Below are 23594 nucleotides of genomic sequence, written 5' to 3'. Positions count from 1 at the left end.
CACCAGATACTGATTTAACTTTAAAATAAAATTTAAAAAAAAGGTATCTGTGACCAACAGATGCATATCTGTATTCCCAGTTATAAGGAATCCATAGATTAGGGCCTAATTAATTTATTTCAATTGACTGTTTTCCTCATATGAACTGTAACTCAGTAAAGTCTTTGAAACGGTTGCATGTTGCGTTTCTTTTTGTTCAGTATAAATCTAAAAACGGATTCAATTGGATCTTTTTTTCTTTCTTTTTTTACCAATCTACTCTGCATTTTTGAAGTGCAAGATTATTTTTTAAATTTTCAAAATCAATAAAAAATAAGGATGTATTGATTGCGTATTTCTTCACACCCCATGCCGCCGCCACAATAGTGGAAAATACAAAGGGATCAACAACCATTGCATTCACTTCACATTACTGGCCTGTTTGACAAAGTGAAAAGGAAGCCCGTGTTAAAAACAAATCCAGTCTAAATCATCAATTCTGTTTGCAACAAGACCATTAAAAAGATTCACTCTGCCATTTCCTGGTTGCTAAAATTCTAATAGTTAAACAATTTAAGTTAGTGACAAAACAAGCAAGTATAGTGTAGAGAAATATTGTACCATCTAAACTGCTGTGAAATATATTTTCCATAACCAAAAAAGATTGTGCTTGAAGCTGGTGTGCAAAAGAAAGCAGACACAAAAACTAAACTTAAGAACGGGAAGCATAGAAATAGTGCACGTAGAACAGATCTACCACTTCTTAGACTTGCTTTCAATTAAATATGTAACTTTTTGGGCGACCCAACCAAATTCCCATAAAAATATGAGTTATAGATATGGCAAAAGGTTCTACAACTTTCACTTTGTAAATGTGGAGTAGGTTGTAGGAAAAAAAAAAAAATTACATCAATTTTTAGATTTCATTTGAAGGCAGAAAATGCTGAAGACTGTTCAAGCTGTGTAGACCTTCACTAGGCACTATGTTACCTGCCATGACGCACTTTAATAAAACAGCCGTGTCTGAGTGGAGCAATGCCACATTTGAGTTTGCGTTTAGCCCTACACTACCCACTGAATTTATGAGAGGCATTAGAATCACCTCATACCTTGGGCTTGTTTGAAATTCTGTCATTCTCCTTGCTTGAAAGATTTGCAAAGCTTGCCCCAAGGATAGTTAGAATGCATCTTTCTTGACAGCGCTGTGAACGAATGGGGTAGATTTAAACTAGTGAACCTAATTATAAATCATTGAATAATACTTTATATTGACAATTATTCAAGTAATAAACATTTTACAGTGGGCAGAAAGCTTTAATATGTTCATATAAAAAGAATATGTACTTTCAAATGACATAACCAGAAGGTACACACTGCCCATCCCTATCACACATGGTTTCATTCACATATTAACAGATTTGAATAAATAATACAAATTAACCAAACATCACATCAATATAAATGGAGAGAGAAGGCTGCATTTACACAGGCAGCCCAATTCTGAACTTGTTTGAACTAATTGGCATTTTGATTAATCCAATCAGCTCTGATGTGAAAAGATCTGATGTGATTGGTCAAAATGGCAATTAGTGGAAAAAATATCAGAATTGGGCTGCCATTGTAAACACAACCTAAGTGCTTCACAATTAACATAAGATTAAAGGTTGGTCTCAAAATAAATACTACCGCAGTTGCATTCTTGGTGGATGTAACCCTGAGTATAAGAATAATAAAACCTTCACAAAAATAATGTTTTGACCTTTCTTACTCCTATTGGAACATAGCCGTGATAGGACTCAATGGATTAGTATGGTATTATATATGTTATGAATGCAATGCATCCTGGAATATTATTTTTGGCATTGATTTGCACGTTTCAGTTGTCACAACCCCATCAATTCTCTTCTACTGCATTATATGCCACATTAAACAGCTTCTGAATGACAACGCAAACTTGCTGATACACAGCATTTTCATTAAGGTTCCACACAAAGTTTCAAGAAGCACAATTGTGACCTTTAAACAGTTCAACAGTACAAATTCATCCAAAAAATGTAAAATGGTTCAACGTTTAACTTGACCTTCATATACATACAAAATATTTTAAATAGAAGTTCTTTACACATGCAACTCAATTGGATTTTCAACATCATATAATTCAAAAATTGCATTGAATTATATTGAGTATTTCATATCTGGATAAACTTTGTCACAAAATGTCAAATTATTTAAGAGTATAGGCTATTAAGTTGGAATATCCATAGGTCAGAAATGTAGAACTATTACAGTACATTATAAAGATGACTTGAAACATTATCTAAGACTATAAATATTGTACAGTATACAACAGAGTTATAGGAAGAGATCAGCATGAAAAAGAAGGCTAAAGGACTATCTTCATTTTTGCTCAAATAAAAATGATAATCCATGCTGTAACATAGCAAATATGACATTAACCATTTACCTAGTATCTGAAAAATCTAAAACATAACGTGACATACTTGGGTTGGGTCACTATAACAATGTCATGAGCAGGTTCAAAACATAAATTACACAAGCACAGGTGACAGAAATGGCCAAAGTTACACTCAGGTTTGATCTATGTGCAATAGCCTAAAGGATTGTGGGGGCTCAGCAGTTGCGTGGCAATAATGTGATCCTATGTACAGAACAAGCAAACAATTTATACAGCAGCACTGTGGGGGCTTGCTCACTAGGGGGCAGCAAAAATGTTTTCATCAATTATGTTGACCTTTCTCAAAAGGAGGCCAGCTGGGACAGAGAAGAGAGGACTCCGGAGTTGAGCAAATCTCATTGAGAAAAGGCCATTATGACTCCTACCTCAATTAGACACAAAAATAGTAGTATTTACAGACATGTCATAATAAATCCCAAAGGCAAATTACAATATGCAAATACAAGACTTGCATTCGAATGGCGTTTTACACAACGCTGTGCGATCTCCAACACAAATAGCCGTAACTAACCAGCTGATCCCTTTGTGCTGAACTTTATGGACTGACATTCATAATGTGACAAAAGAGACAACGTGGAAAGACAATTCTACAGTTCACAGACATAATGCTGTGAAGCAGGGTGTCAAACTCATTCCATAGAGGGCAAAGTGTCTGCAGGTTTTTGATTTTTCCATCCAATTAAGACAGACAACCAGGTGAAGTGCGTTCCTTACTAATTAGTGACCTTATTTCATCAACCAAGTACAAGGGATGAGCGAAATCCCGCAGACACTCAGCCCGCCGTGGAGTTTCACATGTGCGTTGAAGCATATGCACACGTACGCAATCATACACACACATTCAGACACGCACCCACTCATTTCACTGGTGAAAGTTGTCAGGAAACCGTTCTTAGGTTAGATCAGATAGTGGCTCTACTTCCCTCCATACATTCTCTCGATATCAGTCTGGAAGTGGTTCTTCAGCTCCTTCCTTTTCAGTTTGAATGCGTCCGTCACCAGGCCAGTCTCAGGGGTCCAGGGCTCTGGGCTCAGACGCACTTTCACTGGGATCTCAAAACGCTGCAGTTTGACTGATGGGGGGGAAAACACAATGGTTAATATAAAAGGGATAAACATAGCCTGAACAAAGCCCTCTATTGTCACACACTAAAATGATGTGTCTTATAATTCTAGGTTATTATCCATCTGGTTAATCAAGTTAACAGGATATGTGTCATAGAGTAAGTGTCAGCCTTACTTGAGGTAGCCACCTCTTTGATGGCCTTCAAGACCTCTTTCTCCATGGCCGGGTGGTTACAGATCTCCTCCCAGGCGACACTGATGCCGTTCTTATTGGCCAGAATTGTCAGCTGCTTCTGGTTCGGTACCACAAAGCTTATCACATAGTTCTGGTCACTAAAAGCAAGAGAACATTTTTTAAATGATACAGACTAGACCTGAGCATGCACATTAAATATGTTTTCAGGGTGATACATATAGAATAACCACAAATGCATGTGGTGTCAATGTAACAGTGTTCTGTCCTATGTAAAGAAGTGTATGGTATATAGTAAAGCAGACAGAAGAGATACCTGTTTGCATATGCACAAATGTTTTCAATAAGGGGGCAGTTTTTCAGAGCAGACTCCACTTTCCCCAAGGACACGTATTCTCCAGCCTGCAGTTTGACCAGGTCCTTCTTACGGTCTACATGGAACAAACAGAGCAGAGAGGGTCAGTGAGTATGTATGTCAGCATAGCGTTGTCTACATCTTCTCCTGAGAGGTTATGGCAGGTAGCACTGTTTACATCCATTTGAATTGTTTATAACAGTATTGCCTCATGGTCATAAAGTGTTGAAGAGGCAGCTGATCAGTGCTCAGTGCACATTGGTGTTATTATTCAGGCGTTCTCCAACTCTCAGCCACCTACCCACTATCTGCAGACAGCCATCAGGGTGAATCTCCCCCACGTCCCCGGTACAGAACCACCTCTGGCCCTGCTCATCCACCCAGAAGTCATTGTTCAGGTGCTCACTCTTATAGTAACCCATGGTAACGTTGGGCCCACCAATCATGATCTCTCCACGCGGGTGGGGCTGGTCCTGACTGGTGTATCCACCTTGGGAACACAGTGGGAATATAAGAGTGAGGCATGGTGGGAGATAATAGCTGTATAGAGTATTGTTTGGACCAGAAAAAAACAAACCACATGGAAACTAAATGGGCCCATGAGAGCCACATGAAAATACAGTAACAACATGCAAAGGAGGCAAATTGGGCAGCTACAAAACGAGGATGTCCAAGCCATCTGTGATACACATACTATAGGTGTGTCATAATCAACATGTATTTGTCATGTGCACAGGATACATGGTGTAACTGATACTGTGAAATGCTTACTTGCAAGCTCTTTCTCAACAGCGCAGTACACTTTATCACAAATAAGTTTGTATGTGTGTGTCCATAGGTTTTATTACTTACCCTCAACCCAGTCTCGTAGTTTGACCTCACAGCAGATGAGGGGGGCTCCTACTCTCCCAGTGCTGTAGTCTGCCACTGAAGAGAGGAAACACACAATCACAAAATAGTCCCATGTAGAGTTTAATACCTGATGCCAGTAGTAGGCTGCAACCTGGCCTACTAAAAACCAGTCTGGGTTTTCTTATTAAAGAATAAGCGTCAGTGCGCATGAGCGTAAGGCATAGAGGCATAGAGCAAGATACACACGTTAGTGATGTACGGGTTGACTCAAATATACAATTGTGTAATTCATATCTACAGAATAGGCTACATTAAGGATTTTCTTTGGTTATGTTTTTACCTGGCTTTAGACAAGGGTACAAAAAAGCCTAAGCTTTAGGGTCTAACATTAGCCTACGCACGCCAATAACTCTATATGTTTCAGGGAAGTCGGGCAGAAAAAAATTTACGTCCATCCACGGAGGCAAAAAGGACAATGTCAGAGTTGAATTAAAAACATTGAGGGCCAGAACTGTAATGTTTGGGAAAGATTTGGTGAAGTGGTATAAGAGGTTGACAATAGCGGCTATGTTGTGTGATGATTGTGAAGCGCTATACAAATTCGACAGTCACAAGATGGGAACTGTAGTGTTCAGATGGGTTAAATGGAATAGTAACTGAAATCTCGACACTGACTGTAGGCTGAGTCTACAACCTCTCACATAGCTTAACATAATGCAGCGCAATTTCTATATTTACGGGATCGGGTCGGTCGGGAGCGGGCCACAGATTTTCACTTTATCACATAGAGTTGGGCGGTTGCGAATGTGTTATTAGCAACTGTGGGCAGGTGAACAAACAGCTGACCCACGCATCACTAACACACTTGTCCTTCAGATTGACCGGAGACAAAAACCAGTGTGGTGGGAGAATCACAATTATAACACTGTCATATTTAGTTCATTCACTGCTTTAAGCTATGAGGGAAATCAAATGTTTGCAAACATTGATTTATTATAAAATAATGTTATTTGTTTTTAAACTAAGAACTTGTACATTGTCCTTTGCCTTGCAAGAGTGTTAAACGAAACCCTACGAACCCTATCCTGAGGTCCTCTTAAATAATATGGCCTTATAAAATCTTCCCCGGTGGTTATTTGGCATCATTCGGCCAACTATTTCACTCACATACTGCTGCGTAGCGTCACACAAGCATATCCTTCCACATTTACAATGCACTGAAAGGCGACTGATACCTGCGTGACCTATGCAGCAAAGCCGATTGACGCAAAACAGTTAAATATAGTATAGCTGTCATTCCTTTGTCATCCACGATCCCAGTACCACAGAACGTTTCACAGGTTGGGGCTTGAACAAAGACATCTATCTCGGAGAGCATGCGTGTTTAAAGACATGAAACCCTCAGGGCACTTTAACATATATCTAAAAGCCTGAGCAGTAGCATTTTCTCAAAGACCTTGTCTTGGCTAAAGCCTAAATTTACCATGGCATGCATAAGTATAATTTCCCCCAAAAAACACAATGGTGAAAATTCTAAAATGATAGAGCTCCCACCATTCCCCTACACACTACTACTACTACTACTACTCTGCTAGTGAAGGAACCAAGGGTGCACTTGGTAATGACACCACTTCCCGGGTGAATGTCATTAGCAAAGGACCCCAGCAGTAGTAGTCCGTGGCTGTGCCTGCCATGACTCACCCTCTGTGATGGTACCTGCTCCGCAGGTCTCTGTGAGGCCGTAGCCCTGTCCCACAGGGCAGCAGAAGCAGATGTTCATGAATCGCTGTGTGGCGGAGGACAAGGGTGCCCCTCCTGACAGCATCATCCTGATGTTCCCTCCCAGCTGAGCCTTCACCTTCTTAAACAGCAGCCTGACAGAGCAGAGGAGAGAAATGTACTATTACTACTTACTAGTTTATCAAGATACCCATTGGTCCATGCTTACTGATACAGTTTCACTGTCTGATCCCTGATAAGTAGCTTGCAATGATGCAGGTTGTTGCATGTTATGATAATGTATACAGATTCTGATCCTGTCATTGGTCTCTGCCATCTCAGAACTCAGAACTAGGGCACACAAGTGACACATTTGTAGCCTATTTATTAGAATCCGATAGAGTAAAATTGGCAACAAAAACTAAAAGAGTTGAGAGGGTGACCAGAGGCAAATGTCTCGGTCATGCTGATACCAAAAAATGGAGAAAGGAAACTTGTCTTGTCTGGCAGACAAGAAAATATTGTTGCCACCGAGTAGGAACAAAAACCAGTCAAAATACAAGCATACACTTAAAATATATAGATTCCAGAGGACAAATCTATACAGCTTTGAAAAACCCATGTAGTTTTATAAGGCCTAGCTATATCTCTTACTTCCAAGTATTGTAATGGCATGTTGGAAATGTTTATGTCTTTATGCACTGACCTTGTATCAGGGATTTTATCTCTATAGAGATCGCCATGTGCATGTAACAGGATTGTGTACATCAGCTGGGAACATGCTGGTATGTGTGTGTCCTCACATACAGTGTACTCACAAGTTGCAGAGAGGGGCATCGTAGCCCATTTTGATCTGTTCCAGTTTGTAGTTGTAGCCCAGTTTAAACAGAGTCCTCTGCACATAGCTCATCTCCTGCACCTTGTTCATCACATTCTTGTAGATGCGGTCCATTATTTCCTGACAGATAAGTTACAATAAACAGAAAAGATAAACGTCACGCATCAGTTTGTGACAGTTTTTCTTTTGTACCTTATCCATACATGTCTGCCTCCACTTTCTCTACAGAGGAAATCAAAGCTGCAGGATAGTTATCAAAGAACCTCAAATAATCAACATCACCTGTTCGAGGATTTCGTCTAAACCTGACCTCTAAAAATCTGGAAAGAAACCAGCCTTATAGTACGGATGTGGGTTTGAAATAATGTCACTATTCAAATAGCATCATACATTTTTGTCGGATATGCGGATATTTGAAATACAGCCATTGAGGTTATATGGGGCGGTGTGTGTAGCGACCAGACAGAGAGATGCCAAGGCAACTCGGCGACAGTCAAGACTAGCTAACGTTTATTTGGAGCAGCCACAATGTTATTTATCATCCCATATAACAAGACAGTCTGTCTTGACTGGAGGAGCCTAAGCACATCAAAAGGTGTGTATCAATTTCAACTGTCTGTAAGGTCCTTATGCTTCCAAAACCGTACATCAAGCGATGTGTGTTAATGTTCAGACCGAACGTCAGGGCTCTTAACAGAACTCCCCCGTACAGAAGACACCTTCGTCCAATGACTTATGTGTAATGTAATGGAGCAGAGTCATGATCAAGGGCTGGGAGAATCCTAGAGAAGCTAGCTAATCTAACGGAGTCCACATGCTGCACAACCCCATTCAGATAAAACAGCCTACCTGTTGGTTGCTCATTGTAGCCTACACCTTCTCATTTCACTAACTTGTAATTCATTCCATCTTGCATTGCATTATTGAACTTTCACAACACATTGAACCTCTTTGCCGCTTTGATTGGCCAACAAGCTACGTGAAGGCAATGGATGGTCTACAGGTCTTTTTATGGTGTGCACATCATAATAACTACACTGAAAGGTTTGTTTTATTAAATGAATAACTTGAAATAACATGGTCTATCCTTGTATGTAACAAAGTCACATGGATATTTACATTTAATTTAGAAAAACCCTTTTCAGTGTTAGAGTCAGGTTAAAATTGGCCTATAACATTACACTCACACAAGTATTAGAATACCATGTCCGTTCAGATATTCAAATAACCATGCACATCCCTATTTTATAAAACACTATTTTATAAAACACTAACAAATCAGTGATAAGCAAAAAGATTAAGGAAGGATGTTCATTCTTACCGGAACAGCTGCCATCAGAGTAGGCCCCAACACAGAGCAGTCTCCCTTACTGCCTTTCTTGATTTTTGTTGACTGCAAAAGAGAAGCAATAAAAATAACAGTAGATTGTTGCCCACTTTGCAGTATAATAAAACAAATCCATAAGAAAAGATATCTCTTTATATCAAACTGCTGAGTCTATTACCTGGTCAGAGAGTGTTTGTGGGGAAGAGTAGCCAATCCTGCAGCCATACGTCATACATGAGATCTCAGCAGTCATCTCCAGCACATGAGCTAGAGGCAGGTAGCCAATGTAGGTATCCTTCGGCCTGCACATGGGCACAAACACATCACACTACTGTAAGCAATATGAAGATGTCAATGTCTGTAACCATGCACACCATTATACAAAAATAAGGAAGTGGTTGTGCACTTTGACAATACTGTCTAATTATCAAATTAAGGAGGAAGATCGCATGAGTAAATAAGTTTAGGCACAGTTATCATGAGCACATTACACTGTCTGTCTGCTGTCTTTAAAACATAGCATCAAATCCCCATGTCAGATGCAGAGACCTGACCAGCCTAGTTAAATGGTGGTTAGATACTAGAAGCCCTGTGGTAGAGTGCTCTGCTCACCCCAGGCCTGGGATCCTCTCACACTGGCCCGTCATGCCAGCAATAAGATTGCTGTGGATGATCATGACTCCTTTGGGTTGTCCTGTGGAGCCGCTGGTGTACATGACCACAGCCAGGTCTGTGGGCTGGGGCCGCTGCACAGCTATACTCACTGCCAGGAGCACAGGGGGACACGTCACTTAATAATGCTTAGAAAATAAATGGTACAGTTCAGGACAGTACAAACATTCTTTACTACATTGTGGGACTAAACTAAACTGCCAGCATATGTGCATATTATACTTCACTAGCTGCTTAGACATCAAGTTCAGCGCAAACACTGTTTAACATAACAGGGTGACCTGTGTATTTTGTACATGCATAGTTTTGTTGATGTTTCCACGTACAGTTGTCAGGTTTGGCTCCCAGCTCTTGTACTGCCTGCATGCTGTGGATCTGAATGCCCTCTGGGTAACCTGTCCTTCTGATGCTCTTGTTGTCCACATAGATAACGTGCTTCAGGTTATGCATTTCTGGCAAAATACTCTGTCAAAGACACAGGAAGACACATCATTGTCTAGACATGAATAATCTCAGCTCTCGTGTCCTAAATGCCTTTAGGGTTCATTCAAGTTTCAATGACATCAGTGTTTGTTTTTCAAATCAAATCAAACTTTATTTGTCACATGCGCTGAATACAACAAGTGTAGGTGCACTATAGGTTAAGGGCTTGTAAAGCATTTCACGGTAAGTGACATGCTTACTTAGAAGCCCTTAAATCAATAGTGCGGTTCAAGAAGAGTTAATCAAATATTTACCAAATAAAATAAAATAAAAACAATAAAATAACAATAACAAGGCAATGTACAGGGGGTAGCGGTACCGAGTCAGTGTGCAGGGTTACAGGTCAGTCGAGGTCATTTGTACATGTAGGTAGGGGTAAAGTCACTATATATAGATGTGAATGTTTTTTTGTTTTTTTTAATTTACCTTTATTTAACTAGGCATGTCAGTTAACAAATTCTTATTTACAATGACGGCCTACACCGGCCAAACCCGGACGACGCTGGGCCAATTGTGCATCGCCCTATGAGACTCCCAATCACTGCCGGTTGTGATGCAGTCTGGATTCAAACCAGGGTATCTGTAGTGATGCCTCTAACACCGAGATGCAGTGCCTTAGACCGCTGCGCCACTCTGGAGCCCAAATAATAAACAGCGAGTAGCAGCAGTGTACAAAATAAATGGAGGGGGGGTGTCAGGGGGGTGCCATCGGATGGGGCCACAGTGTCTCCTGACCCCTCCTGTCTCAGCCTCCGGTATTTATGCTGCAGTAGTTTGTGTCAGGGGGCTAGGGTCAGTTTGTTATATCTGGAGTACTTCTCCTGTCCTATCCGGTGTCCTGTGGGAATTTAAGTATGATCTCTCTAATTCTCTCTTTCTTTCTCTCTCTCTCTGAGGACCTGAGCCCTAGGACCATGCCTCTGGTCTACCTGGCACGATGACTGCTTGTTGTCCCCAGTCCACCTGGTCATGCTGCTGCTCCAGTTTCAACTGTTCTGCCTGCGGCTATGGAACCCTGACCTGTTCACCGGACGTGCTACCTGTCCCAAACCTGCTGTTTTCAACTCTCTAGAGACAGCAGGAGTGGTAGAGATACTCTTAATGATCGGCTATGAAAAGCCAACTGACATTTACTCCTGAGGTGCTGACTTGTTGCACCCTCGACAACTACTGTGATTATTGTTATTTGACCATGCCGGTCATCTATGAACATTTGAACATCTTGGCCATGTTCTGTTATAATCTCCACCCGGCACAGCCAGAATAGGACTGGCCACCCCTCATAACCTGGTTCCTCTCTAGGTTTCTTCCTAGGTTTTGGCCTTTCTAGGGAGTTTTTCTTAGCCACCGTGCTTCTACACCTGCATTGCTTGCGGTTTGGGGTTTTAGGCTGGGTTTCTGTACAGCACTTTGTGTCATCAGCTGATGTAAGAAGGGCTATATAAATACATGTGATGATTTGATAAATAGTCTGGTGGCCATTTGATTAATTGTTCAGCAGTCTTATGGCTTGGGGGTAGAAGCTGTTAAGGAGCCTTTTGGTCCTAGACCTGGCATTCCGGTACCGCTTGCCGTGAGGTACTGGAATGCCTATGACTTGGGTGACTGGAGTCTGACAATTTTCTGGGCTTTCCTCTGACACCACCTGTTATATAGGTCCTGGATGGCAGGAAGCTTGGCCTGGGCCGTACACACTACACTCTGTAGCGCCTTGCGGTCAGATGCCGAGCAGTTGCCATTCCAGGCGGTGATGCTCTCGATGATGCAGCTGTAGAATTTCTTAGGATCTGGGGACCCATGCCAAATCTTTTCAGTCTCCTGAGGGACAAAAGGTTTTGTCGTGCCTTCTTCACAACTGTCTTGGTGTGTTTGGACCATGATAGTTTGTTGGTGATGTGGACACAAAGGAACTTGAAACTCTCGACCCGCTCCACTACAGCCCTGTCGATGTTAATGGGGGCCTGTTCGGCCCACCTTTTCCTGTAGTACACGATCAGCTCCTTTGTCTTGCTCACATTGAGGGAGAGATTGTTGTCCTGGCACCACACTGCCAGGTCTCTGACCACCTCCCTATAGGCTGTCTCATCGTTGTGTGATCAGGCCTACCACTGTTGTGTCATCAGCAAACTTAATGATGGTGTTGGAGTCGTGTTTGGCCACGGAGTCGTGGGTGAACAGGGAGTACAGAAGGGGACTAAGTACACACTCCAGTGTTGAGGACCAGAGTGGCAGACGTGTTGTTGTCTAACCTTACCACCTGGGGGTGGCCTGTCAGGAAGTTCAGGATCCAGTTGCAAAATGAGGTGTTTAGTCCCAGGATCCTTAGCTTAGTGATGAGCTTTGTGGGCACTATGATGTTGAATGCTGAGCTGTAGTCAATTAACAGCATTCTCCTGCCCTCCAGGACATCTACACCACCCGATGTCACAGGAAGTCCAAAAAGATCATCAAGGACAACAACCACCCGAGCCACTGCCTGTTCACCCCGCTATCAACCAGAAGGTGAGGTGATCTCTAGCCACTTTAATAATTACAAATTGGATGTAAAAAATGTATCACTAGTCACTTTAAACAATGCCACTTTATAGAATGTTTACATACCCTACATTACTCATCTCATATGTATATACTGTACTCTATACCATCTACTGCATCTTGCCTATGGCGTTTGGCCATCGCTCATCCATGTATATTTTATATGTACATATTCTTATTCATTCCTTTACACTTGTGTGTATATAAGGTAGTTGTTGGGAAATTGTTAGATTACTTGTTAGATATTACTGCACGGTCGGAACTAGAAGCACAAGCATTTCACTACACCCGCATTAACATCTGCTAACCATGTGTACGTGACCAATAACATTTTATTTAACATAGGTGTTCCTTTTGTCCAGGTGGGAAAGGGCAGTGTGGATTGAGATTGTGTCACCTGGGGATCTGTTGAGGCGGTATGCGAATTGGAGTGGCTCTAGGGTATCTGGGAGGATCCTGTTGATGTGAACCATGACCAGCCTTTCAAAGCACTTCATGGCTACCGACGTGAGTGCTTCGGGGCGGTAATAATTTAGGCAGGTTACCTTCGCTTCCTTGGGCACAGGGACTATTATGGTCTGCTTGTATTACAGACTCAGTCAGGGAGAGGTTGAAAATGTCAGTGAAGAAAATTGCCAGTTGGTCCACGCATGCTTTGAGTACAGGTCCTGTTTAAAGGTCTTGCTCACATTGGCTACCGAGAGCATTATCAGACAGTCGTCCAGAACAGCTGGTGCTCTCGTGCATGCTTCAGTGTTGCTTGCCTCGAAGCGAGCATAAAAAAGGCATTTAGCTCGTCTGGTAGGCTCGCGTCACTGGGCAGCTCGCTTCTGGGTTTCAATTCATAGTCCGTAATAGTATTTGAGCTCTGCCACATCCGACGAGCGTCAGAACAGGTGTAGTAGGATTCAATCTTAATCCTGTATTGACACTTTGCTTGTTTGATGGTTCGTCTGAGGGCATAGCGGGATTTTTTATAAGTGTCCGGATTAGTGTCCCGCTCCCTTAGCTCGATGTGGATGTTGCCTGTAATCCATGGCTTTTGGTTGGGATATGTACGTACGGGGACGAGGTCATCAATGCACTTATTGAGGAAGCTGGTGACTTGAGGTGGTATACTCCTCAATGCCATTGGATGAATCCCGGAACATATTCCAGTCTGTGCAAGCAAAACAGTCCTGTAAACATAGCATCCGCGGCATCTGACCACTTCCGTATTGAGCGAGTCACTGGTACTTTCTGCTTTAATTTTAGCTTTTAAGCGGGAATCAGGAGGATATAATTATGGTCAGATTTGCCAAATGGAGGGCAGGGGAGAGCTTTGTATGCATCTCTGTGTGTGGAGTAAAGGTGGTCTAGAGTTTTTTTCCCTCTGGGTTTCACATGTGACATGCTGGTAGAAATGAGGTAAAACGGATTTAAGTTTTCCTGCATTAAAGTCCCCGGCCACTAGGAGCGCCACTTCTGAATGAGCATTTTCTTGTTTGCTTATGGCTTTCTAGAGTTGGTTGAGTGTGGTCTTAGGTTTGCGGTGGTAAATAGACGGCTACGAATAATATAGATGACAACTCTTGGTAGATAGTGTGGTCTACAGCTTATCATAAGGTACTCTACCTCAGGCGAGCAAAACATAGAGACTTCTTTAATATTAGACATCGCGCACCAGCTGTTACTAACAAATAGACACACACCTCCACCCTTCGTCTTACCAGACGTAGCTTCTCTGTTCTGCCGGTGCATGGACAATCCCGCCAGGTCTATTTTATCCATGTCGTCATTCAGCCACGACTCGGTGAAACATAAGATATTACAGTTAATGTCCCGTTGGTAGGATAATCTTAATCGTAGGTCCTCGATTTTATTTTCCAATGATTGCACGTTGGCCAATAGAACAGATGGCAGTGGAGGTTTACTCGCTCAACCTACGAATTCTCAGAAGGCAACCTGACCTCCGCCCCCTTTTCTCCATATTTTCTTCACCCAAATGACAAGGATTTGGGCCTGTTCCTGGGAAAGCAGTATATCCTTTGTGTCGGACTCGTTAAAGGAAAAAAGCTTCTTCCAGTTCGAGGTGAGTAATCGCTGTTCTGATGTCCAGGAGTTATTTTCAGTCATAAGAGACAGCAGCAACATTATGTAAACGAACAAAATAGCACAGTTGGTTAGGAGCACGTAAAACGTCAGCCATCTTCTCCGGCGCCATTTTCACCAATGACACACCTCAGTTCACACACAAACACCCCATGGCTAATTTTAAATTTCTCCTTGATCTACAGAGGTGATTGCACACATCCTGTCTAAAAACATAGCTCTCTTTTCCACAGATAGAGGAGCTGAGAACAGCAGTGTGTAGTTAGGCTAGAATCTGAACCATGCATTTCCCCTAATGACTCCTACCTTGAGTTTAGTCTCCAGTAGCTCTGTGCTGGTGATCAGGTGAGTGGCCCCACACTCATTCAGGCCATAGGCCACTGCCTCCTCCCCCAGGGTGGCATACAGAGTGACCACTGCAACACAACCAAACATGTTGTTCACATGCACACAAACACAATGTTTTCACAAATATTGCTGTCCTAACAGGAAATATCTTTATAATGCAAACTAGTGGAACTTTATGTGCCATTCTCAAACAGGGAAGTGTGTTGGGTCAATGCCTACATGGAAAGTTGCGTCTGAAGCAGGCCTGTGCAGTGATCATCCACTCTGCTCGTGTCTCACAGAAGATGGCGATGGTACTCTTGGGCTGCTGGCCCAGGGCTGCCAGTCCACTACCTAGATGACTGATGATCTGGTCCACCTCGTCATAGGACAGCCACCTGTACTCCCCCAGGATCAGCTGCAGCAGAGGAGAGAGCACAGAAACAGGCCATTAGGGTTGGTTCTACTAAGGGCCTTCAGTTCACAGGGGTAAAGATCACACTGGAGAGTCAAGTCATATATTTATGACATTTGATTTAACAACTCTCCAAGAAGGGACTTAATTTATGATTGTTATATGAAGTTACACCGACTTGCTTCAGGATGCATAACTTTTCTAACTTATTTGGCAGAACCTTGACTGCAATAATTGGTTCCTGGTGAGATGTGTGTGTGATCACTCTACCTTCTTAAAGATTTTGCCGCTGGGTTGCGTCTCGTTCTCCTCATTTAGGAGCTCCCTGGTGCCCAGGCAGTCTGTGTTGCCGAAGCGCTGCACTGCATGCTCAAACAGCTTGTCTAGAGTGTCCTTTCCCTCAAAGTCCTCCCGGGCCAGGTTGTCAAAGTTCTCCACACAACGATAGGGGCCCTCTGCTTTGCCTGTGGTGGACTTGGCTTTCTCTCTCTTTGCCATGGCTTTCTTCTTCCCAGCATCAGTGAGGAAATACCATGGGATAAACGTGATGAGCGTGTACAGCCACATCAACAGGTACACAGGCGAGAACACTATGTAATGCATGTCTACTTTGAACCTTATGGTTGAAGGTGAGGCAGAAGTGGAGAGAAAAAGAGACTTGAGGGAGAAGCGTCTGCTTCAGGGAGAGTTCAGACGGCTCAGCTCTCAGGTCATGGAAAGGTTGCCAAAGCAGGTGGCGGTAATTACAGATTGGACAGGTAGCAGCAGCACATGCACCCAGACGGTTCAATGGAAAGGCTTGATACAAGAGGTCTGTGATGCTAGCTCTATAGCAGGGTGATTGGTCCAGAATTGTTGAGCACAGGGGAAGAAAATACATGGAGAAAGAGAAGTATGTTAGTCATATTGTAATCTCTTGTGGACAGATTCTGCGCGTAAACTGAAGAATCTGTCGCGGCGGGATGGAATGTGTAGGATAACAAGCAACAGTAGTTCCAGTGTTTGGGTTTTCTTCACTGACTATTTGGACATATCAGGATTGGGAGAAGCTGAACACAGGTGAACTACTCACTTCTAACACGTATAGACCCAGAACTTAACCAAGAGTAGTCATATTGAAGCAATAGCTAGGAGCTAGCCAGTAGCCACAAGCATAATACAACATCTAATTTATAGACTAGCCAAAAGTACTTTATTTATTTTCAAAAATCCTTCTTGTATGCATTTCATGACAAATCATACATTGCAACACAGCAAACCTAGAAGTTTTATTATTGGGGGGTGGGGGGGTCAAAGAAGAAGCAGCTATGGTATTTAACACATACCTTACCACCGGTAAATATTGCTGCACAAAATAGCTGAGTTTCATTGGAGCACTGCACTGACCACTGTATCTGTACACAAACATCTAGGCCCATGTCTAGTCAACATCACTTCAGATTTCACTACCTTTTATCTTATCTATAATTGATGCTTGCAGTGTGCAATCATTTCCCAGAACTGGAAGAATGTTAGGTCTGTGTTTTAAAAAATCTGAAAGTGTACCTGTATGTATTTATGTCAATTGATGGTGCCTTGGTTAAAACAGAAACTTTTATAAGGTAGAATAATCCGAATGAGCAACACAAGTTAATAAATAGCTCAGTCGGTCTACCCTAGGAATGTTGTAAATGAAGAGACTGAAATACAAAGACGCAGAGCAGAGTTCAGCAGAGTGGTTAAGAAGCCAAAGAGGTGAGGTTAGATGACAGAGACAGCATACATGAAATCTTATTTAACCTTTTACAAGTAAAACATTTAAGTAGTCATTTTCTGTCTTATTTTGATACTTGGCTTTTACTTTCTTACTACTGCCACATTTCTGGTGCCACTTGGCAACCCTTTTGACATACGTCTACATTCTAACCTCGATCACTGTCATGGCATGTGTGCATCACCCAGTCTTTTCCCGTGAAAAAAGCAAACCCAAATGACTTCACCGAAAACGACTTCCTTGTGCAAACCAGAGACATTTCCATGTAAGCCAAAGAACACATTATTTCTTTGTGCAAGATTCTCCAAGGTGGCAACTGGCAAGAGGGCAATTCCACTGTAACAGAGTGATACAGACTGGGGTTTTTCACTTTAAAATGCATGTCAAACAAAAACTAATGATTACAAAGTTAAACAAACCATACAACTGTATGCACACATTTACTTGAAGAACAGTGCAGATGTGGTAGGTAGCCTAGTGGTTAGAGTTGGACTAGTAACCGAAAGGTTGCAAGATCGAATCCCCGAGCTGACAAGGTAAAAATCTATAGTTCTGCCCCTGAACAAGGCAGTTAACCCACTGTTCCTAGGCCGTCATTGAAAATAAGAATTTGTTCTTAACTGACTTGTCTAGTAAAATAAAAGATGCAAAGTTTGGTAACTAACACTAACCAGCACACTGAAAAGGGCACCAAAGGTTAATCTGGACTTCAACCAAGCCTAAACAAAAATCCCATTCCACTATCCAGTAAAACATTTAGATCAAATCACTTATAATACAATGTAGTCTAATGGAGGGCAGCTTGACATCAAAGATAAGGGGAACATTTCAGGTCAACTCAAACTGTAATAAAAGTGCCCAAAACATCAGACCTACATTCCATTAAAAATGTTATCTAATTGATCTTGCTGCAGATACTATAACTAGCAGCTGAGCATGTCTAGACAGGATCATAACTTTAAATGATAGAAAGGCCACGTCATGCTTGAATCATGATTTGTTACGTTACCCTGATGGTGAATGCTTGTGTGACTTGACATCCCTCCAGACAGTAATGAAGGCTCAAGTGCTTTAGCACACAGGAAGCTGCCTGTGAGTGGCTTATATTGCTCATGTGCCACTGATCTGGCCTAATCCCATTTACTACATAGGCACACGAGGCCCAGGCATCACAACCCCAGAAGGAATCAGCCAGGACAAATTCCTCCTTCAATCAGTATATCTTCTTCAGTGAGAAGAAATTATCTACATTCTAAATATATTATACTTCTACATTTGATATGATGCCCCCCCCCCCCAAAAAAAATCTTCCAACTGCTTTGTTGCTCTTAATTGAAATGATATCCGTTATCAGGTGTATCAGCTCTTTAAACAGAATCATAATTTTCAGAGAGCCTAAAACAGTCAGAGGAAAGACCATTTACCCCTGAAAAGAGGGGTAATTCAGAGATGGTCTGAATGGCTTTAGAAAATTAACACATGCACACACTTCTGGAAAACACTACACCAGTGATGAGCAGATCGAAACAGTGTAAACCTTTCGGTAGAATTAACTAGAGAAGAAATTGGTTACCTTACCTACTGTTCTGAAGTACGCTAACAACACCTCTTCCTCTTTCCTTAAACAAAAAGCCTGGTCGAGATATTGTTTATTCGACACAAGATGTTTATTCTTCACTCCCTGTCTCAGGTTTTTCGTTAACTCAGCTGCACTCACAAAGAGCTAACATACATTCTCCCGCTTCCACCCACAACTGCTCTCATCCAATAGGAGAGTGTATTGGACAGGAAGTGATACGGTTCCTCTCTACAGTAGTCATCTCAACGTACTCAGGGCTGACTGTGACTAACCCTTTTTGCATTATATTTCCAGAGACCACATCTATTAAAACTGTTACGCAAACACAGCTGGTTGCTCATAGTGATACACATTACATAGACTGACACTGACTGACACAACATTGTGTTCACAGATTCAGTTTAATCTATTCCAAGAAATGAGGAGACAGACATGTTTATCCAAGCCACATGATTATTTTTCTTGATGTGCTCTTACGCTTTCAAATCAGCAACAGTGAAATCCTTTCAGCTGTTTCAAGAAAAACATGTCCACTGCCTCATCATCAGACAGGATACTACTACCCACGTAGAAGCATGTCATAGCATGAGGTCAATGACCTTTAACACACTGAAGAATACTGTGTGATGCATGAAATGTAGGACCAAGGCTATTGGCAAGGTTGTATTGTTAGATAGAATATTCAATGCTACTGCTATGCCTATAAAACAGATGGCAGAAAAAGAAAGACAAACCTGTACTGTACCTCAAGCCTTGAAACAAACCTACACTGTACATCAAACTCCTCATCTGTACAAATTGTAGCAAGAACCGTATCAATACAAAACAGGGTGATGACTGGCATTAGTTTGCTATCCTGTTATTAGGACTGATATTGAACATTCTTGGTAAATAAACCATTTTTTGATGCATAACCCATATATAATATAAACCATACATGTACAACATGTACAGTGCCTTGCGAAAGTATTCGGCCACCTTGAACTTTGCGACCTTTTGCCACATTTCAGGCTTCAAACATAAAGATATAAAACTGTATTTTTTGTGAAGAATCAACAACAAGTGGGACACAATCATGAAGTGGAACGACATTTATTGGATATTTCAAACTTTTTTAACAAATCAAAAACTGAAAAATTGGGCGTGCAAAATTATTCAGCCCCCTTAAGTTAATACTTTGTAGCGCCACCTTTTGCTGTGATTACAGCTGTAAGTCGCTTGGGGTATGTCTCTATCAGTTTTGCACATCGAGAGACTGAAATTTTTTCCCATTCCTCCTTGCAAAACAGCTCGAGCTCAGTGAGGTTGGATGGAGAGCATTTGTGAACAGCAGTTTTCAGTTCTTTCCACAGATTCTCGATTGGATTCAGGTCTGGACTTTGACTTGGCCATTCTAACACCTGGATATGTTTATTTTTGAACCATTCCATTGTAGATTTTGCTTTATGTTTTGGATCAGTGTCTTGTTGGAAGACAAATCTCCGTCCCAGTCTCAGGTCTTTTGCAGACTCCATCAGGGTTTCTTCCAGAATGGTCCTGTATTTGGCTCCATCCATCTTCCCATCAATTTTAACCATCTTCCCTGTCCCTGCTGAAGAAAAGCAGGCCCAAACCATGATGCTGCCACCACCATGTTTGACAGTGGGGATGGTGTGTTCAGGGTGATGAGCTGTGTTGCTTTTACACCAAACATAACGTTTTGCATTGTTGCCAAAAAGTTACATTTTGGTTTCATCTGACCAGAGCACCTTCTTCCACATGTTTGGTGTGTCTCCCAGGTGGCTTGTGGCAAACTTTAAACAACACTTTTTATGGATATCTTTAAGAAATGGCTTTCTTCTTGCCACTCTTCCATAAAGGCCAGATTTGTGCAATATACGACTGATTGTTGTCCTATGGACAGAGTCTCCCACCTCAGCTGTAGATCTTTGCAGTTCATCCAGAGTGATCATGGGCCTCTTGGCTGCATCTCTGATCAGTCTTCTCCTTGTATGAGCTGAAAGTTTAGAGGGACGGCCAGGTCTTGGTAGATTTGCAGTGGTCTGATATTCCTTCCATTTCAATATTATCGCTTGCACAGTGCTCCTTGGGATGTTTAAAGCTTGGGAAATCTTTCTGTATCCAAATCCGGCTTTAAACTTCTTCACAACAGTATCTCGGACCTGCCTGGTGTGTTCCTTGTTCTTCATGATGCTCTCTGCGCTTTTAACGGACCTCTGAAACTATCACAGTGCAGGTGCATTTATACGGAGACTTGATTACACACAGGTGGATTGTATTTATCATCATTAGTCATTTATGTCAACATTGGATCATTCAGAGATCCTCAATGAACTTCTGGAGAGAGTTTGCTGCACTGAAAGTAAAGGGGCTGAATAATTTTGCACGCCCAATTTTTCAGTTTTTGATTTGTTAAAAAAGTTTGAAATATCCAATAAATGTCGTTCCACTTCATGATTGTGTCCCACTTGTTGATTCTTCACAAAAAAATACAGTTTTATATCTTTATGTTTGAAGCCTGAAATGTGGCAAAAGGTCGCAAAGTTCAAGGGGGCCGAATACTTTCGCAAGGCACTGTACATATATATATATATATATATATTATATATAATATAATCTGCAAATGTATGTTTCATGGCAACGTAAGGGATCATCTCTGACATTACCTTGAAAATAATGGACAACGCGCCACTTTGCGGAATTAATTTTTCCAAGGTAATGTTTATTTTTTTAAATTTAACTAGTCAGTTAAGAACAAATTATTATTTACAATGACGGCTTAGGAACAGTGGGTTAACTATTTTGTTCAGGGGCAGAACGACAGATTTTTACCTTGTCAACTCAGGGATTCGATAAAGCAACCTTTCGGTTACTGGCCCAATGCTCTAACCACTAGGCTACCTGCCACCCCATGTACAGAATGGCGGTGTTTATCCCACTTATAGTTGTCAAATAAAATAATACTAAAGCAGACATTTACCAAAAGTGTTCGTTGATATTTTCATTTTTCGAAACAAATTCATACTCTCTCATATTTTTGATTGCTAGAGACACGACAGTCGTTCGTTCGATTAGTTCGATATTTATGGACGTGACTGCAGTCGTTCGTTCTTTATGTTTCATGGCAACTTGCTTATGCCTTGCGAGCTAGCTAGCAAACGTTTCCAACTGACCCAATACCTTTTCTAACTGTCCCATTATCTGGTTTTAGAAACTGGGTGGTTCGAGCCCTGAATGCTGATCAGCTAACAGCTGTGGTATTTCAGACCGTATTACCACAGGGATGACAAAAACATGTATTTCTACTGTTCTAATTATGTTGGTAACCCGTTTATAATAGCAATAAGGGGGGTTTGTGGTATTCACCAATATGCTCCACGTTGCGTCCCATAAGAACAGCGCTTAGCCGTGGTTTATTAGCCATATACCACACCCCCTCAGGCCCTTTTGCTTAATTATACCATGGCATTGTTGAATACTCATTTCCGATTGGCTTGAAGGGCATTCTAGAGCACGCATTATTTCCCTATAGCCCACAGTATATTTGCACGGTAAACTTCAATGGATATAGTTCTTCCATGTTCTATGTTTGAGCTGCTTCTGAAACAAAAGTCGAATTGAAAACCTTATTGGCATTGTTGAATTGGATTTTCATAATAGCAAGCTAGGACCGATGGTTTGGTTAGCTAAAACTAGCAAGTCGGTTTGTTTGGTTACCAAGGCAATTACTGTCACTGTCTAGTAAACTTGCTAGCTACTTCAGTGGATGTTGAACACATTTCTACCAGCAAATTAACCCATTTCTAGCGGTAAGTGTTCAATTATAGCAATAGTATAAAAGTGATAATCAACTCGGGGCCCTATGCTTTCTCTGGAAAAATAATTAATGTTAGAATGTTAGTTCCACTCTGCTAGCGTAATATGGAACACATTCTACGTCGTTCATTCTTTTCTAGAGAACACATAGCCCCTCGATTATCCCTTAATGTCTATTCTAGAATGCCATTCTAGCCAATCAGAACCGAGTATTCACCAACGCTTTAGTATAAAGCTGTAATATAACCCACATAGCTATCAAATCATTTGCTCAAACATTCATTCGTTTTTTTACAATTATGCAATGTTACATGCCTTTTAGTTTACGAACATCAAATTAATAAATCAAATAAAGGTCCAGTGAGCGAGGCCATGTCGTTGTCTGACCAAAAGTAACCTCTGCACCTGTCAACTCCGTTGACATAGCTTCAAGAAAAAACATAGTCGTGCTACTTATCCCAACAAATGTAAGACTGTTCACATATCTAAAAAGAATCCGGCATATCAAAATTAAGACTTTTTGTAGCTAGCTTCGTGGTATCATTATGAAAATGAGAGGGACAACGAGGAATAGAATTTGGTGACTGGCGTTCCGCAAATGTTCTGTAATGTGATGTTTGAAAACAGAGACCCACCGTGGAATACAACCATTATGCGCTTTAAGTATTTGATATTAATAAGCGCTGTTGGTTATTAAAATAAAAAACGACTTGTAGGCTTGTAGCCTGGCCAGATCATAAACAAAGACAGTAATGAAGTTGGCATTGCTAACGTTAGCTCTTTCTTACTACTTCAGTACACTGAATATTCAATATTAACACATTTTTGTAAATAAGATAGCTATGATGATAACATATATTATCTGACAGTTTACTTAGCCATTTCCGTAGCTAGCTTGTATGCTAGCTGTAGTCAATCTAATCTTACCTCAAAAACCGAGAAGTGAGAGGGACATTCCCAGAAGGATGAATGACCGAAAGTAACCTCCAACAGAGAGGCGACAACCCGGAAACTTTACGTCATATGAGTCCATCTCTCATAGCCAATAAGAATGGGTCTGAAGACCATATTAATTTGATGCTACAGTTTCATTGAAAAACATATATTGTCACACTTTAT

The 23594-nt window shown here is 41.5% G+C and overlaps 1 protein-coding gene across 7 annotated transcripts; it reads right to left on the bottom strand.

Annotated features, from left to right (window-relative positions):
- Window positions 1–1272: 1272 nt before the first annotated feature.
- On the bottom strand, window positions 1273–23489 carry LOC101268925 (long-chain-fatty-acid--CoA ligase 4). 7 transcript variants are annotated; one of them, XM_090192174.1, is made up of 16 exons: window positions 23403–23447; window positions 17234–17416; window positions 15598–15831; window positions 15153–15330; window positions 14892–15001; window positions 9803–9941; window positions 9417–9567; window positions 8983–9106; window positions 8799–8870; window positions 7458–7597; window positions 6622–6794; window positions 4921–4995; window positions 4370–4558; window positions 4030–4144; window positions 3696–3853; window positions 1273–3528 (listed from the first exon to the last, which is right to left on the bottom strand). In XM_090192174.1, the coding sequence occupies exons 2-16, from the start codon at window positions 17246–17248 to the stop codon at window positions 3371–3373; spliced, it is 2031 nt and encodes a 676-aa protein (XP_090048300.1). In that variant the 5' UTR covers window positions 17249–17416; window positions 23403–23447; the 3' UTR covers window positions 1273–3370. The 7 variants fall into 7 exon arrangements, with proteins under 7 accessions (XP_090048300.1, XP_021479005.2, XP_021479007.1 ...); XM_021623330.3 differs by lacking the exon at window positions 17234–17416 and having other exon boundaries at window positions 15598–16154; window positions 23403–23489; XM_021623332.3 differs by lacking the exon at window positions 17234–17416 and having other exon boundaries at window positions 15598–15834; window positions 23403–23476.
- Window positions 23490–23594: the final 105 nt, after the last annotated feature.

The sequence above is a fragment of the Oncorhynchus mykiss genome, chromosome 12 (genome assembly GCF_057628025.1).
Source record: "Oncorhynchus mykiss isolate SJ-2025 chromosome 12, ASM5762802v1, whole genome shotgun sequence".
NCBI lineage: Eukaryota > Metazoa > Chordata > Actinopteri > Salmoniformes > Salmonidae > Oncorhynchus > Oncorhynchus mykiss.
Note: the sequence above shows the minus strand (reverse complement) of the source record. Positions and strands in the feature narration are given on the sequence as shown.

What these genes read in the sequence shown, in the direction of transcription:
- LOC101268925 (XM_021623330.3), bottom strand. Translation starts at nt 15,930, where the DNA reads ATGCATTACATAGTGTTCTCGCCTGTGTACCTGTTGATGTGGCTGTAC. An exon ending in GCGGCAAAATCTTTAAGAAG is followed by an intron (nt 15,331 to 15,597) that starts GTAGAGTGATCA and finishes CCTCTGCTGCAG; the next exon opens with CTGATCCTGGGGGAGTACAG. An exon ending in TGGCTGTCTGCAGATAGTGG is followed by an intron (nt 4,145 to 4,369) that starts GTAGGTGGCTGA and finishes TGTTCCATGTAG; the next exon opens with ACCGTAAGAAGGACCTGGTC.